This window comes from Coffea eugenioides, chromosome 10 (assembly GCF_003713205.1).
Source record: "Coffea eugenioides isolate CCC68of chromosome 10, Ceug_1.0, whole genome shotgun sequence".
Classification (NCBI taxonomy): Eukaryota; Viridiplantae; Streptophyta; class Magnoliopsida; order Gentianales; family Rubiaceae; genus Coffea; species Coffea eugenioides.
Window position 1 is genome coordinate 6,703,633 of NC_040044.1, and position 17,935 is coordinate 6,721,567.

A 17,935-nucleotide genomic window follows, 5' to 3' on the forward strand; every position below is an offset into this window, starting at 1 on the left:
TCTTCATTGAAAAACCTCTTCTTTTGAGAGAAAACCTTCATTGAGAAAACCTTCATTGAGAAAGCCTTCATTGAGAAAACCCTTCATTGAGAAATTCTTCATTGAAAAATCCCTTTCCTGCCAGGTTGGAAGCTGATGGGTTAAAGCAGCGTCATCAATGATTGATTTTGATTGATGAGAAATAGTTGGATGCTATGTGCCATGGCCAAATGTTGCCAAGACCCATGGCCTGTGTTCATAACAAAAAGGTCCGCCACCGATCCTTTGAAGGAGGGAACAAAATGCTAAAGTGATTTTGCTAACGAAAGATGAAGCCAAAGGCAAAAATTGCTTCAAATTGGCAAAGCTCATTGGGTGTTCAAAAGGTATTACCTGGCGGGGCATTCATGGATAGACAGATATTCTCTCAACCTATCAACTCAGACATGTGTAAGAAGTTTTATTTCTGATTATGCAAATTTCTTTTGGAAATCATGCAAGGGACGAGGCAAAAGTCAGGCCATCTTCCTTTCCAATCAAAACATTTCATCCCTAGTCGTCCCTTTTGAGCTATCAGAACAATAATTTTTTCGTTTGGCAGCCCCTGAGGATTGCAAACCCCACACTGGGGCAAATTCATTTTGAAAAGAGATGATCAGAAAGGGAAAGCCCTACACTGGGGCAAATTTATTTTTGGAAAAAAAAAGAAAAAAATGGAAAAGAAGGAACCCCACACTGGGGCAAATTTAGTTTTGACGAAAAATGCAAAAGTGAGAAATATGCAATGAAAATGCAAAGAAAGAGAAAATCCAATCAAACTGGGGCAAATTTCCTCGGTTTCGTTCAAAATTAGAGATAATTTCAAAATGATGCAATCTCAGGTTATTTCACACCTTTCATCAAACCTGCTTTCAAGCCTCAACTTTTCTTGAAAAACACCCCACCTGACCTCATTACAAAAGCCCAAAGTCCTGGCTTTCGTCACTTGTTGTATTTCTATTGGGAAGTTTCGCTAATCAACTGACAAGTGATGTCCATGATGCCTTCGCTTAAGTCTATAAGGGGAGCGCATTTTACTGATGTCAGCATTTTTTTCAAACTTACATTTCTGAGTCGATCATGGTTGAGTTTTTCCATTTGCTTCCTTAGGTGAAAATCCGAAAGGACACCTCAAAAGAAAAGGAGGAAAAGAAAGAAAAGAGAAAAACACGAACAAAAAAAAAAAAAAAAAAAAGAGTGGGGCAACCTTGGTGAAAACCCGAAAGGGCACCAAGGTAGGTTTTTTGCAGCATGCGAGCACGAGGAGGAACGGCTGGCGACCTGGTTCATTTGGATTTCTCCTCATTTTTTTGTCATCCTTCTACCAATGTTGGATTCCAGAATAAAGATATCCATAGATTTGAACATGACATCTGTTGGCCAAAGCTGTGTCATTTTTTGTAAAATATTCTTTTGCAAATACATTCTTAGGAAGCTCATTTTTCCAAATTACTTGCATTCATGGCATTTTTGTAGAATTTAAGCACAAATGGTTATGTGTGCATTCTTGTGCATATTTATTCTTACATGACATGTGAATTTTCTTGCATACTTCATTCTTTATCTTTGAATTTTGATGAATAACAACCCCCGTGGTTTATTCGAAGCATACTTGGGTTCAGTCATCTCTTGAAAAGGGTTAAGGTTCAACAAAGTCAGTTACGCAGACTTCACAATATGGCCAAGCACATACCTGATCAGTTTGTAAATCGGAAAAGCCTTAGGGTGAAAAATCCAACTCAATCGACTGCCGCAGCAAAAGTTGATAAAGGCCTTGAAAGACTCATGTTTACACGATTCTCAAAGGAAAACGGATCAAATGATGGTGGCAATTTCTTTGTTTTTTCTCTCTTTTGCAGGAAATTGCATACACAGATGAAAGTAAGCACACCTCGCACTGGAATCGGTGTCGAAAAGAGTCCTCCGGTGAACAAAGGCAGATTGAAAATGTCGCAAGCAAATTTCATCAAAAAATGCAACAGCATGGCGATACAGAATCAACTCTGGACTCAAATAGCAAAAATTCATCATACTGGGGCAAATTAATTTTTTGTAAAGATTTTGAAAAGTCAAAAAGAAGCAAAAATCATCAATCAAAAACCAAAATCGAATCAAATTTCGTCACGGCAGGATCGGGTTTAATCCCACTGACCGATGATCAAAAGCATTTTCGGGTCAGTCCCTCGATCAAAAACATTTTCGGGTCAGTCCCTCGATCAAAAACATTTTCGGGTCAGTCCCTCGATCAAAAACATTTTCGGGTCAGTCCCACGATCAAAAGCATTTTCGGGTCAGTCCCTCGATCAAAAGCATTTTCGGGTCAGTCCCTCGATCAAAAGCTCATTCGGGTCAGTCCCACGATTCAAAGCTTATTCGGGTCAGTCCCGCGATTAAAGCTTGTTCGGGCCAGTCCCATGATTTGAATTTCCTTCTCTAGTCAGTCCCAATTTTAATTTCTCTGTTTGGATCAATCCCGTTTTAAATTTCTGTCTGGGTCTATCCCATTTAAATTTCTGTCTGGGTCTATCCCATTTAAATTTCTGTTCAGGTCTATCTCATTTACATTCCTGTCCGGGTCAGTCCCGTTTTCAATCCATGTTCGGGTCAGTCCCGTTTTAAATTCCTGTTCGGGTCAGTCCCGCTTTAAGTTCCTGTTTGGGCCAGTCCCGTCTTTAAATTCCGTTCGGGTCAATCCCGCTTTAAATCTCCTGTCTAAGTCAATTCCATTTCAAAAGTTTTGCCAAAAGGGGTCAGTCCTTATTTCTAAAACGTCCACCGTTCGTGACGTTTGCCACAGAATAAAGCAGGTAAGTATTTGGTGTCTACTTCTTTGTCTCAAGTTTTTCCAAAACTCAGACAAAGAGGGGCAAACTGTAGACACCAAATTTTTGGTGTAATTTCTTTTACTTTTTATTCTCATTTGTCGTGGTTGCTTTTAGTTTTTTTTAGTTTCTAGTTTTTATTTTTATTTTTATTTTTAAGTTTTAGCGTAGAAAAATTATGAAAAAAAAAGAGAAAAAGGAAAATTGTTCACAAAATAGGTTTATTTCTTTTTAAATTCAATCTTTTGACTTTATTTATTTTTTGGTTAGGTTATTTCGAAAACAAAAGAAAAGTGAAAAGTGAAAAATGAAAATGAAAAAATGGAAATTTGCATTTTTTGTTGTTTTTAGTTTATTTTTATCTAATGTTAATTAAGTTGTTTTCATCATTAATTATTATTGTTTTATTATTATCATTTTTGTTGTTTAATTAATTAATTAAAAAAAATAATAACATTTCCATCTCTGCCGAAGTGCATTCCTTTTCTCCACTAACTCACCTCAACTACAACAACACCCTCTACCTTGGAATCATCGAAGTGAGGAAACCAGCGAGGGAGAGGGAGCTGCCATTCCATTTTTTCACCCTCAACGAGCCGTGATCAATTCAGTCACAACCACTACAGCTGCAACCACTGAATTCAGACTAACCATCCTCGCGTGCGTGAGCTGCCGAGAGGAAAAATTGCAGCTGCTGTCCGTGTGAGTTTTTCATCCATTTCCTTTCGTCTGTAAACTAGAAAGAGATTGGGAGCCATATTGTCTTCATACTAGTCGCAAGCTAGAGCAAAGGAGAAGGAGAGTTGCGGACTGAAATTCTGGACAGCCGAGAGTAGAGGATTTTTGCAGCTGCTAGTTGCGTGATTTGAGCCTTAAGCTGAGGTAATTTCTGGACTTAAGCTAGTTGATTATGGCTTGATGAAGTTGTTTATAAGCATGCATGTGGAGTTGTGCGGTTGGATGACAAAATTAAGTTACAAGAAAACTGATTTGGAAAGAATTAAAGCTGCCGAGAGCTTGAGTTGGAAATTTCAGCTTCAGCTTGCTAATTTGTGATGATCTGAGCTTAGTTTTGGATCCAAATTGATAGACAGCTCTTTATTTGGTACTGCATGTGAACTTTATGGGCAGGATTTCGGTTGCATGGCTGGATTTTTTTTTTATTGGAAGTATTGGACTGCTAAACCAATTTTCCAGCTTTGCCGAGAAGCTGAAATGGAAATGCAATTTTAATTTCGTTTCCCTGAGGCAGGCTGAGCTTATAAATGTGATTAACTAGCTAAGAAGTAGGTGATTAAGCTTTGCATGAAGTTCATTAGTTCGGCTAAGCAAGGAAAAAAAATATGAAACAGAAAACTGCTACATGCAAGTTCATCCGAGGGTGGTGAACAGAATTTCTGGAATTGTGGATGATTATAGTTGCTGACCGAACTTGATTTGAACTAGTTATGATAGTAATTTCATTAAGTAGCCTTGCATGTTAGTTTTGGGTACTTAACACAATGATTCAACCGAGGTAAATTCGGATTTAAGACCAACCAAGTGCTGGAAAATTTATGTGATTTATCCGAGGGAGTTATCAGGGCTGATTTTGGTCATCTTTTGCTTGTTTCATTTGGTGTTGAAGGGATGATAGGGAAGGTTTGGAGTTGATGTTGGTGTGTTTGTTTAAGGAAAAGTTTGAAAACAGGCTTAAACGTTGCAGGAAGAATAATTCTAGATTGCCGAGTAGATTTTTTTCGGTCTTGCCTCTTGAGTTTAGTCTTTCCTCTTTCGGACTTTCAGCTATGGTTTTTGTTTAGATAATGATTCCCTCCCATTTCTTTTTGGTTTGTTTGCCTAAACACTCTTAAACTGAATAAGGAAATGGCACGAATGTGGTTGCGAGAAAAGCCGAAGTTTATGGAGAAATTGCAGCAGTGTTCATTCCTTCAAAGGAAAAAAAACTGTGTTTGAGTGTTGTTCCAGAAATTTTGCATCAGCTTTTTCTATTTTTGAACTCCTTCTTACGTCTTTGTTTGTTTGATTGTCGATGTCTTGTTTGTTTAGTTCAGAGTTCAGGTGTTAGATCAAGGAAACTTTGGTTAAGGTAGAGGTTTGAATCTGAATTTGATCTTGATAGGTGAAACTAAGAAAAATTGCAGCAGTTTCGTTCTTTCAATGTTTGAATACTTGCCCAGAATTTTGTATGGAATTTTTCTAAGTTTTCTACCTGCTTGGATGATGGTAATGATATAGTTGCTGCTTAGTTTAAAGTTGGGTTTTGGATTTGAAACCTGTTTCCGAAAACAAGCTATGTGTTTGAGTGTGGTATCGATTGGTGAAAGCATAGCAGAAATATTGCAGAGACAATTTTTTTTTCCGTGAGATTGCATGAGTTTGCATGAAATTTTTCTGAAAATTGCGCTTTGGCCCCCAAGTCTCCCCTTAAGCCACTAAGGCCCAGAAACTTTGAAAATTTAATCAATTGGGTCCCTTTGATTTCGCAGCAATGCACTATGGCCCAATTACTTGACTTATTTTGATCAATCTTGTTACTCTATAGTCTTCATTGCTGCTGGTATGTTTTGGTTAGACTCTTGTAAGGTTTTTTTAGGATGAGTTCAAAGGGTTTCAAGAACTTTATGGGATAATTTGGCTTTATGTGGAATTTGGATGTTTTGATGATTTTAATCACAATAGTTGGGGCCTTATTTCATGAATATGGAATGCTTAGGCATTTAAATGCTTCTAACCGGTCAATTCCATGTTTATGTGATTGCTATGTGATTGCTTGACCTTGGCTTTGTTTTCAGCCCCCAAGTTCCCTAAAACTCTGTTATGGTCTAGAAACTTTGGAAATCAATCAATTTGGGCCTTGGCAGCTTTAGTTTTTGCAATTTCATTGTTTGTTTTGCTTCAATTAACTACCATGCTTTGTCAATTGCACTTAAGTCATGACTTTAGAGGCTTTACGATTAAGTGAGCTTTGTATTTGCGCATTTCTTTTAATTTTCCCAAATAAATTGGTACCTTGACCATTTTTTTTATTTTGGAGGATAAATAAGTGATTTCATTCCATTTAAGGCATCAATTCAAGGGAGGTACACTCTATCCCTCATTTGCACTTCATTTGACCCTTCGTGCTCCTACGTGTTATGTGAATATGCATGTCTACTTTGCTTTCCTAGCTTTTCTTTAATTTCTTTTATTTATGCCATTTACTTTTGTTTTTTTATTTAAGTTATTCTTTATGGGGTATGTGTACACCTCTTGGCTTGTAATAGATAGGGCTTTGGCGAGCAATTTGGTCCATTTTCCCTTTCCCCCTTTTTGTTTTAGTTAGTGAATGTAATAGATAGGGTTTGGAGGAGCATTCAATGAAGACCTATCGAAGACGTGTGCCTAGCTAGAAAATGTAATAGTTAGGGATTTAATTGTCTTATGTGTCTCGCATGCTTAGTTGCTACGTGTTAATTTGTTTTGTTAGGGCCTTGCATCTAGTCGAGCATGCTAAATGTTACGTGCTATGTGTTTACGAGTGTTTGGCATGCCTACTCGCTTTCCATAGCATGAGTGAATGTGATGGATGAATGTACGTTTCCACTAGTCCAACGCTAGTCGGAATTCATAGAATGGGCTAGTTCAACGCTAGACCCTTAGGAATTTCCCCTCGTTAGTACATGTTTGCATGTTCATTACATGTCATGCATTCTTTCTAGTTTTATCATTTTGCATGCCCCTCGAACCCCTTTTCCCTCCATTTTTAGGATTTTTGCATTTCATGCTAGTTATAGGGTTCATTTGCTTGAGAGTCCCCTTAAATATGGGATATAGACGAGTGTGGCTTTTTCTAAGCCTTAGCACGCTTGTATTCCCTCTATAAAAGAGCAAATTGAGTCACGATTTAGGTCTCCCCGTACCCAATATGCATGAATTCCCTAGGCTCATGCATTTTTAAATCCACTCTACCATTTTATACCCTCATCACACTTTCATTTTTCCTCCCATTTTGCACACGTGCACCTTTATGTTTCTTCACTTGCACACGAACACTTTTATCATCACTTGCACACATGCACTTCATATTAGCATTGCACATACCGTACCTTGCCCACTCACGTGCACATTTTCATTTACATATTTATTATTTTTTATTACTTTTTCAAACTCATGTCCTCACATTGCATACATGCATTTCATTCATTTGCATCCCACTCGCATTATTCGTGACCTCTCCAAAGGGTCATTATTGGGCTTCACAATTTATGTGATTGGCACCATTCAACCTTTGAAGAGAAATTTCCCCCAATACCCCTAGGTCTAGGGTTTGCATTCATATAGTACATCCAAATGTAATAAATTCTTTGGTTAAAACAAGAAAATATTTGATTAAATCACGCAACTAGCTTTGGCTAGGTCGAAGGGGTGCCTTGGATTTTTATCCTCGCCTTCCCCTTCGTCAAATGTGACTCCCGAACCTTTTTCGTTGGTTTGCGTGGACTAGGAGTCGTTTAAAAGGGGTTTCTTACTACTTTTTCCTATTTTTCTTTAAAAATTCATTTTACCAAGTGGCGACTCCGATTTTTTTATTTCAAAAACCCTTTTTAAACTATAATTTTGGGTCAAATCGTCGCATTCTCAAACCCCCATTTAGACCCATTTTTCTTTTAAATAACAATTCATTTTCCAATTACAAATTGAATCAAAAAATACGTTTTTTAAACCATTTATTTATTTTATCAAAAAATGGGGCGCGACACATATCATTCATCAATTTATTTATTTATTTATTGACGAAGTCAATTAAATTTTTCTGATAGAAATGGTCCACAATATGTTATCATTTTCGATTCACATTGAAAAATCCGTCTCTTGTATAAGGTTCTTTCTTACGAGTATCTATTGAATACTTTTTAATATATTTAAAATTCACTTAATTTATTATGTTTATATAAATATTAATGATTATTATCCTTCATTAAATTTATTTAATTTTATCTACCCTCTTTTGTATTTATTTGCTTTAATTGAAAATTGGTGTTTGAGGACAAAAAAGAAGTTTATCGAAGAGATTTGATGTGGACCCCATGCGCCTATAATTGATTGAAACACGTATTGCTATATGTGGCGAATGGAGAAAAAAAAATCAGAAAAAATAAAAAATTGAAACCTGCAATCTCCATCCATATCTTTTCTTTTTTCCTTTTTTTTTTCCAACAAACCGGAACGGTCCATCCATATCTTTTCATTCGTCTTAAAATAGCACCTTTCTCTTCTCACACAAACACACACTCACACAACACTCCAATCTTCGCACTTCACATTCTCATCACAATACCAGCAATGTCTACTCTGATCGTGCCACCCCATGTCCCTTCTGTTGCTGATGACTCTGAACAACTCCACAAAGCCTTTGAAGGTGCTAGACTTCTTTTTTTTTTCCTTTTTTTTTTTAAGATCATTGCGATTTTAATCATTACTTGAAGATCAAGATCAATGCTTTTCTGCGCTTCTGCTATGAGGTCTTTTTTGGGTTTTCTTGTTTAAGGACATTGTGCAGAGATTCAGTCTTTTGTTAGTTTTATATGTGACCATCTTGGATGGCCTGCAGAAATGTGTTTTGTTCTTTCAGTGTCTCGGTGATCAGCTGATCTGATCATTGTAATCTTTCATATACAGCGCGATTAGGTGTGATCTCGTTTATAGCGAAACGGTTTTCATGTTTTTTTCCCCTGATTCCTGAACCTTGTGATGCTGTATGATTGTCGACATTTTCTCGAGTACTTTACTTGCTGCCTCTGTTTCTTGATGAATATATACAGCTTCTACGGGTGAAATAGAATTCTAAGTCTTCTGATCCAACTCAAAATGAAGTACTTCAGGTATCATGTGAACTTATAGACGTTTAGGATGTGATCTACTTAAAAGTTTATCTTTCGCGCAGCTTTTGCTAAGCTTTTCTTGGACGTTGAGCTTGTTACAAGACATCATTGATCAATAAGATCTTGACAGTACTGCAGTGGATTCTGAACTATTTCTTAGCATGAGAGGACCTTGATCTGCTTCTTTCTTTGCTATTACGCTCCAGGTGTATTTTAATCAATGTAACACAAACAGGTCTCTGTAGATCACTTGATGGTTTGCTTAGGACGATCTTCTTCTTCTCTTGCTTCATTACGGGTTTGAATTGTTGTTTTTTGGTTTTTGGTCTGCTTGATTAAAGTGGCAACTTTTTTGCAGGATGGGGAACAAATGAACATTTGATTATATCAATTTTGGCTCATAGGAATGCCGGCCAGCGTAGGGCCATTCGACATGCTTATGCTGAGACTTATGGGAAAGATCTCCTCAAAGACCTAGACAAGGAGCTTTCCAGCGATTTTGAGGTTGATTTACATACTTTTGCTTTTTACTGGCATGTGGTTTCCACTAATTAATGACAATGTGTAATCATAATTCCTTTTAGATGATATTTTTTTTATTTTGTTTTATTGAAGATCAGTATGTTCATGATCATTCTATCAATACAAAGAAGCAATCTTTGCTGAAGAATAAGGGCTAATATATTTCTTCGTTATTCTTACTAGAGGTTGGTTCTGCTTTGGACATTGGACCCTCCTGAACGTGATGCAGTTTTGACCGATGAAGCTACGAAGAAATGGACAAAAAGCAATCAGGTTCTTGTGGAGATAGCTTGTACAAGGCCATCAAAAGGATTGATTTTGGTCAGGGAAGCTTATCATTCTCGTTTTAAGAGATCCCTTGAAGAGGATGTTGCATATCACACAACTGGGGACTTTCGTAAGGTAAACCAGCACAAGGGTATTGTTTTTGTATTGGTTTCATTATATTAAGTCTGCACGCTTCAAAACTTTTACTTACTTGATGCATCTTTTTCTGAAGCTTTTGCTTTGTGAAGTACATAAATGTAATTATCTCCCATTTTCAAGCTTCTGTGTTTCATCCAAATAAATGGAACCAGTTTATCCATCGGTGAAAGTGATAGGCTAAGTGATGACTTGCATGAGAGTAAGTTGTTACTTGTATGTATACTAGCATTTCTGTTTCATGTCTGAGTAGATATCCAGTGCTGCTTGAACTTGTAGGATATGGCATAATTGAGAGTAGTGTCCATTAGGAGAAATTTTGGCAGTTGCCTTGGTTACATGATACTTATTTGCACCCCAAGGTATTTGAGTTCTTAGATTCTGTATAATGTAAAATGTACTGGACAAATATGTGAATATTTGGGTTATTTATCTCGTGTATTTTGTTTTACAGCTCCTGTTGCCGCTAGTCAGCTCATATAGGTATGAAGGTGATGAGGTAAACTTGCGCCTTGCAAAGTCAGAGGCTAAGATACTCCATGAGAAGATTAAGGGGAAGCATTACAGTGATGATGATGTAATTAGAATTGTGGCCACAAGGAGCAAAGCACAGGTCAATGCAACATTGAATGAATACAAGAATGAGTTTGGTAGTGATATAATCAAGGTATGAAGACGATTACATTATCTCTTTGGTAGATTCTTGAATTTCCTGCGTGTACATAATCTTAACAACATCAGACGTTAAATCATCTTGAAATCTATTGAATTGCCAACTGGAATTGGCAGGATTTGGAACATGACGATGACAATGAGTTCCTTCCTATATTAAAAGCCACTTTTGAGTGTTTGGTCTACCCTGAGAACTACTTTGAGAAAGTTCTTCGCGAAGCAATCAACAAGAGGGGGACTGATGAAGGTGCTCTCACCAGAATTGTCGCTACAAGGGCCGAGGTCGACTTGAAGATTGTCAAGGACCTTTATCACAAGAGAAACAGTGTCCCTCTGCACCGTGCCATTGTCAAGGACACACACGGAGATTACGAGAAAATGCTTGTTGCTCTGATTGGTGAGGATGATGCTTGAAGATCAATAATAATCTAATAGCAGTCAAGTTCTATGCGCTTGTTATTAGCGTTATGCCTGTTATCCCGCTTGAACAAGAACTTAGTTTGCCCTGTTCTTCAATGTGGTGGTGTGATTTGTTGAGCTTTGGTTTGCGAGTATTCTGTCATCATCAATAATATAACTTGTATGTTCGGATGCTGGAGATTGAAGCTGTACTTGCACGTTTGTCCTCTTTGATAATAATAAAAAAATTTTGCATCTATTTGGTAGGAGAATCCGTTGGTAATTAAAACAGAAAAAGGTGATAATTTCTATCCAGAAGAACAAGAAAGAGAACGGAAAAATGGAAAGGTACAAAAAAATGGTGACTCTTGAGTAGAAAGTTCATCCTGGTCCTTCTTGTCATATTTCCCTCAAATTTTTTCATCTACTATAGGAGTTCATGTTCACGTTTGACGACCAGAAAAACAAGAAGCAAATGCCTAATATAAGCTGTCATGAGACGAGAGACTTTTGTGGTGACCATACTGGCCTGAAACTTCCAGCAATTCACGCAGGAGATGATGATGGGTCATCTTATCTGAAGTCTGACTCGTCCAAAATCTGCCATCTTTCCCCTTCTGATGTTTTGCCTGACCGTCGTTCTAACCAGGCAGAAATGCCTGAGATCACGTTCCCAATTGAAATACAGCAGGCAGGCAGGAAGTTTGTCATTCCAGACGAGAGATTAAATGCTTCAATAATCAATTTGAATTTGGTCCCACAAAACTGACTTAGCAGGCAAGAGACTAAACAATTAAGGGTCCTGTTCAACTATTTTAGTTTTCATCCACATTTTCTTATATTAAATTTGCATTAACACGTTGTGGTCCACCCAAAAGCAACTTAGAAGAGATATAGTAGTGTCAAAGGCCAATTAGTCAATCCCAGCCCCTATTGAAGTTAAGGTCCTCAATCAGGCCATTAGAAAAACAGGAAGAAAGAGAAAAGAGGACGAATTTGAAGATGTGGTTTGGTTCCCATGAGAAGCATTTATCTCTGCTGGTCGACAGACGTGTGTCCTGAAGTTGGCTTTGCAACAAGAAAGCTATACGTTTGAGCCTCTGCTTATTCTGTCTCATGCCCTTTATTAAACAGGCAGAAATGCTTAAACTCACCTACTTAATGATTACAATGGTTTTTGCCAGCATTTCCCAGAATGGCATTGACTATCATCAGATCATCAAATGAACCTCTAATTAGAAAAAAATACGTGAGAGAGTCTGTAATGGGGGAAGAATCCGCATAGTATTTGAATAAAAGCAAGGAAAAAAACATTATCCAAAGAAATACAGAACAGGTAACAACAGAAGCTTCGTTGCCTGCATTATCTCCTATGTAAGGTATTTGACAAGTAACACTACAACATAAGGAAGAGTCACAAGTTTGGGTACTCTCTCTCAGGCTAAGGTAGAAGTTGTCACCACACTTGAACATGAAGGAAAACGAGGTCAGGTAATATACATAAGGCCACACCAAAAAGAGATTTAACACTTATTCACAACGTTTGTAGTATTTTTTCTAAAAACCACAGCAATTGACCACCATTTCCAACATCACTTGTTCAGAAGATTGCGTGAGAAGATCTTCTTGCAGTAGGGACTGGTGCGCAGAATTTCGCTGTAAGGACGGATTGCCTCAACTAATAAAGTACGGAGGGGCCCCTGATGCAGAGAACAACAAAAGGTGCATAATTCTGGATTCAGCTCATTGACAAATGAATGAAGAATTAATGTGGTTAACGTCAGCTAAAACTGAGAAATTCAATACAAGAAGCAACTTCTCCAGCATCAAAGTGATCTAATTATGAAATTTGTAAGTCTCCAATGTTTCTTCATACATTGATCCACCTTTTGGCAAGAGGTCAAAGGCAAGTTTCCCATTTCATTTTCTAACAAGGTCAAAATAACATTACCATCAAAAGACGATAGATGTTAGAGATTGATTACAGACCTTAGTAGCTTCAAGTGCAGATTGAACGACATAATTAGCAAATCGGTCCTGAAGCAATTGATCAAAATGGCGCACAGATAGTAATTCTGTGATGATTCTAGGCTGGCTATCTTTGAGACATCGCAGGCACTTCTCAACAACATGGCTGCTAAATTTTTGCATAGACAAGAATAAAAAGTGACCTTCAAACTGAGAAAGCAAGGTAGCAGCTGCGGATGGAATTTTAAGCTCTATGATGTATTGGATAACATAATTTCTGCAACAAGGAGAAGTTCAGTACAAGTTTAGCTGTAAGAGATGTATTATAAAGGAAACACGTAGGACCATCACATTGCAAAGGTTCAAAGAATTGCATAATGGAAGAAATTATGAGAGGCTTGGCAGGAATTTATCAACAAAATGATGGTTTCTGTAAAGAACACGTGGAGAGTGATTTTTTTTTTTCCTTTAAACAAATTCAGGGCTCCAATTAATTCCAATCCAAGCAATTAACCAAATTAATGATCTCTTTATTAAAAAACAAACAAAAGAAAAGAAAGGGAAGCAGAAAGCAACCGAAAGCAAGACATGAAATCTTTATGCTTATCAGCACTACACTAGTCATATGGAATCGAGAATTTAGATCCATCGAACGGGGGAAATTTTCATATCCCAAACCCGTAAGATATTGCTGAACCAACTCCCATGTTGCAAAACTTTCTTGCTCAGGGATCACTACATATATTACGTGCCTCTCTGTCTCCAACAGGAAGCATTACATTCATTACTTGCCTTTTGCCCACTAATAGGATATTGTATCAAATTAGCTAGGAAATCTAGCAAGTCTATACACCATTTCGACCCATACTTCCCATTCTCATTGTACACTATAATTCAAATTTTATGAGAAAATGCGAACACTTCTTTTCATTCCTCCCTTTCACCTCATCAATGTAGTAGTTACCATCATCATCATCCTCTCTCTAAGGAAGCTTTGTTTCTTTCTCCAGGACATGACCACATACCCAAATGAATAATTGCAATCATGGTAACAGACCAATTAACCGGTAAAGATTCACCTTAAAAAATGAAACAAAGAGGATTGAAAACAATCAGAGGAAAAGTAAAACATTGTTCAGGATTTCTACCCAAAGGCATCTTGGGATAGGAGAAGCCCGTTAGCGGAAATGCTCGAAACCAACTTTTCTCGATGCTTCCCACTTGAATAAGCAATGCACCGATTCAGGACACAGCACCCATGGCGATGGCATGCAATGTCAACACAAAACTTTGCAGCAGCATCAAATATGAACTGTAACAACAACTAGTCAATTCTTTATAAAAGAACATGATAACAGGGAAAATTTACGGAGTCTAATAGGTATGTTGTGCTACACAGGTTCTCAGTTTCCTAATTTTTTTATCTCCAAATTAAGCTGTGAGGAGTCAAGCATTTGATTAAGGAATCAACACTTGATATGTCTGCTTTTTCAGTCATATAAAAATGTGCTTGTCACCATGATCCTCCTCGAGTGCTATTTGAAGTAAAAAAGAAAATCTCATCTACTTCAAATGGCAGATTCATTTCATTATGTTTTTAGTCTTGAATTAGTGCTTTCCATGTTCACTTGACCTTGCACCACAGACCAACACAGTTTCACAACTTCATGATCAGTCCATAATTCCAAGTCCAGTACACACAGGAACAACAACAAAAAAATATAGAACAAAATGTTAGAATCAAATGGTAAGAATTTCGGCTTAGCCATATGAGTGCGCAGGAACCAGGCAAGAACTGCTTGAACCATGAGTGTATTGTAGAACTTACAAACACTAGATATAGAAGAGAATTAAATGAGCCTACCATGGAAGACCTCCAACCAAACTTGACAAATCAGTGGCTTTTTAATTGCTAAAATAAGCAAATGGATATCCCTAAGACTAATTTCGATGGTTCGTACTACATGATACCAAAGACAGACCAATCAATAGGTAATGATTGAAGACATGGCACCTCAGAGGAGTAAAATCTAGAGACAGGTATCATACTTCAAAAACACAGGTACGAAAAGAAGCAATAGCAGCTGCAGATGACCAAATAAATGAAGACTCAAAAATTCCAAACTTGATAATCTGGGCTTTCAACTGAGACAGATGTTACTCAGTGGTTCACTAAAGAACTGTATTGCATTAATAGAATGGTAAACTGAAATTCATGTATCATAGCTTGACAATATGAGATTTTGTATAGTCCAATGATGTTAATTAAATTTAATAAAAGAAAGGAAGTGTTTACTATCCCCAAAAACGCTGCAAACTTTGACTAGGTGAAAGAGATTTTACCTTATTTTGGTCAATGGTAAGGCACTGTAAGCATCTCTGCACTACGTGATTTCCATTTTGGTCTTTAATGAGATCAAGCAGACCTGGTTTCAGGGCTACCATAATCAGTGATATTTGCTGCCTGCTTTTGATGGCTTCTATCAGCTTTTGCACTACACGGGTACTGAAAATGAGAGTCAATATATCCATCAGGATGGTTAGAACTTTAGGTCGTAATACAGAAAATTCAATTGGGAATGGAGACAACGCTTTGAGCAGAAGGCAATGAGATTACCCATGTGTGTTCATACAAATGTCAACAAGTTCTCCACGCTTATTAGTCAGCTTAAGCACAATCACCAATTTTTGATCCTCAGAACAGACATCTAATAATTTCTGGATAAGGTAGTTTGCAAATGGATCAACCATGAGTTCAACAACATGATCAATAATTTCAGTGAATATGATTTGAATATCTTGACTATTTCCTTCGTCAAAAACCCTCTGCAAGAACCGACAACCCAACTGATGCTTGCACATTGGATATATGTAACCTTGCAACTCTGCTGGTGACCTATAGACTAGCTGTGCGGGTAATGAGCTACAGTTCCTTGGCCTCAAACCATCTTCACATAATTCTTTGCATTGTGATTGAGCATGCCCAGCACTATTTGCACAAACACCTTGGCATTGCATTACAAAATCCAAAACCAGATCTGTCTCCCTTGACTTTGACATAACTGCCTCATTCCTTGAACTCTTCTTGTCACCCTTTGATCGATTAGATTTCTTTTCAGCTACAAATTTCGAACATTTCCCTTCACCATCCACAATGAAGCTATCTTCACAACCGGGAGCTCCAACTTCCCCTGCATTTGTCACTGAAAACATTGGTCGACCTAAATTAACACAAGCATTTGGCATTCCTCTAGCATTTCCATTTAACATCAGAAGTTTATATGCTAAATCCATCTCCAACATGGGATTACTTAACTGAGAAGAATCCAAGCCATTATAATCCAGAATTCCACATTGCTGCGTGTCATAAAAATCATCAGCAAAACAAGGCCTACCATTCACCATTGAAGTTCTATTTCCTTGAACTCCTTGGTTGCAATAGCCTCTCCCCTGCTCTTTGACCAGCCTCATATAATAATCTACCTGGTCCTCTCTAGATAAAGCATTAGAATGCCTGTTTGTCAGAAAAGGAGAAGGCCCCATAAAATCTTTGACATCACATACTTGTCCCAGCCCCATAGAATAATCATAAACATGGTGGTTGCTAAATCCTACAACACTATTTGACAAACGGTCATTGAATCCACCCAAAAACCCATCCGGGTCAACCCGAAACTTACTAGTACTACAGTAATCTCTCTGTTCATCCCCCACATGCATTCTACTAAAGTTTTCACACAATCCCGCATTGTATGGTACATTCAACATGGACTCTCCAGTGGGCTTTTCAAAGACCCCAGAACCCATATTTCTAGCAGCAGAATTCAGCTTTTCTTGATGCATCCCACCATCAAAGCTAAGTGGGGTCATGACTGTTGATTGTGACGATGACCCATTATCAATAGCATCAAACACACCAGAAAATAACCCCGAATTCATGGCTACAAATGGACCACTACTCATAAGCATACTAGGCTGATTGTTCTCAAGAAAACCATGATTCGCATAAGAAGTCTCATTCATCATGACCCCCTTCATTTTTCCATCAACATTTTCTTCCTCAACTCTAAACATCATGACCGCCCTTAAACTAATATATATAAATATGATACTACATATATCAACAAAAACAGAAAGTACAAAATTACGGAAAAAAAAAAGCTAGAATTTTTCAAGAACAAAACTTCAACAAGGAGAGAGATGGTAAAGACAAATTCAAAAAAGGGGACAATCTTTCTGGGGTTTTGGGAGTGAGAGAGAGAGAGAGAGGAGTGATGCTAGCAGTACAAGGAAAGTGATGGGTTTTAATATGGTTAAAAAGCAGCAGTAGTATTTGGCTAAAGCCACGCCATAACAATGTGGAGCAGCAACAAAAAAACCACTAACAGCTTTTTTGCCGCTGTTATAGCCTTATAGGTGGCGTGGACAGCCCAGAAGCGACAAACAGAATTGCAGAGGAAAAAGCATTCACAATGGCCTTTGTGTATTCTCACTCACACTCTACACACACAAAATACACAGTAGTATTAGAGATGCACACTCCTAGGGCCAAGCTTTGATTTGGTTAAGGAGGCTTTAATGGTTCTGAAATAGAGGATCAATAGTTATCAATGTCATCTCATGAGCATAGAGGATTTCTTTTTTATTATTTTTTTCCCTAAAATTGAGGAAATATTTAACAGAGTTATTTCATGAGCATAAAGAATTTCATTTTTTTTTAATTGACTCACTAGTACTACGATGGAATCTCTGTTGGAAACTAATGGTAGATTTTATTTTATTTTATTTTATTTTATTTTATTTTACCTTCCCCCTCCCTACCCAAGCCTGACTGGTTAGGTTCAAAATCCCATAACAAGTAGAATATTTCTTTTGCTCTTTTTTTTTTATATAATTTAAGAACTTTCTTTTTTGCTTTTTGTCAACTTTTTACCTTTAGAGTTGTTCATGAAAATTATAAAGTAACGTATCAATTTGCACGCACTTAAATAAATTGTGGTTATAATTATCATGTGTTTGCGCGAAAAATAACGTGAGACGAATTAGAAATCGACAAATCATGGTTATAATTAGCACATTTTTACGGGAAAATAACGTGAGTCGAATTAGAAATCATGTGACATAACGTATTCCATTTATAGAAGTAATTCGTAAACACAGCCCATTTTCCTATCTTGAATCTCATTCTCGAGGATAATTATTTTAGATAATAACTCTATCTAAGGATGTTATGTATCTTCCACTCTT

At 37.3% G+C, this 17,935-nt stretch overlaps 2 protein-coding genes across 2 annotated transcripts; one reads left to right on the plus strand and one right to left on the minus strand.

The window, feature by feature from the left end:
• The first annotated feature begins 8,100 nt into the window (after nucleotides 1-8,100).
• LOC113749012 (annexin D1-like) lies at nucleotides 8,101-10,979 on the plus strand. The gene is made up of 5 exons (XM_027292637.1): nucleotides 8,101-8,241; nucleotides 9,063-9,208; nucleotides 9,410-9,628; nucleotides 10,104-10,316; nucleotides 10,439-10,979. Exons 1-5 carry the CDS (start codon nucleotides 8,166-8,168, stop codon nucleotides 10,733-10,735), a joined length of 951 nt encoding a protein of 316 aa, XP_027148438.1. The 5' UTR covers nucleotides 8,101-8,165; the 3' UTR covers nucleotides 10,736-10,979.
• Nucleotides 10,980-12,057: 1,078 nt separating this feature from the next.
• Nucleotides 12,058-16,797, minus strand: LOC113749769. The gene is made up of 5 exons (XM_027293608.1): nucleotides 15,306-16,797; nucleotides 15,032-15,194; nucleotides 13,837-14,000; nucleotides 12,710-12,965; nucleotides 12,058-12,420 (listed from the first exon to the last, which is right to left on the minus strand). The coding sequence occupies exons 1-5, from the start codon at nucleotides 16,763-16,765 to the stop codon at nucleotides 12,313-12,315; spliced, it is 2,151 nt and encodes a 716-aa protein (XP_027149409.1). The 5' UTR covers nucleotides 16,766-16,797; the 3' UTR covers nucleotides 12,058-12,312.
• Nucleotides 16,798-17,935: the final 1,138 nt, after the last annotated feature.

Excerpts from the sequence above, each read along its gene's own strand:
- LOC113749012 (XM_027292637.1), top strand. The coding sequence starts at position 8,166 with ATGTCTACTCTGATCGTGCCACCCCATGTCCCTTCTGTTGCTGATGAC. Across the intron at positions 8,242-9,062 it reads ACTCCACAAAGCCTTTGAAG|GATGGGGAACAAATGAACAT; the intron begins GTGCTAGACTTC and ends ACTTTTTTGCAG. Across the intron at positions 9,629-10,103 it reads CAACTGGGGACTTTCGTAAG|CTCCTGTTGCCGCTAGTCAG; the intron begins GTAAACCAGCAC and ends TTTGTTTTACAG.
- LOC113749769 (XM_027293608.1), bottom strand. The coding sequence starts at position 16,765 with ATGATGTTTAGAGTTGAGGAAGAAAATGTTGATGGAAAAATGAAGGGG. Across the intron at positions 14,001-15,031 it reads TTACCATTGACCAAAATAAG|TTCATATTTGATGCTGCTGC; the intron begins GTAAAATCTCTT and ends TTGTTGTTACAG. Across the intron at positions 12,966-13,836 it reads CTATCCCAAGATGCCTTTGG|AAATTATGTTATCCAATACA; the intron begins GTAGAAATCCTG and ends TCCTTGTTGCAG.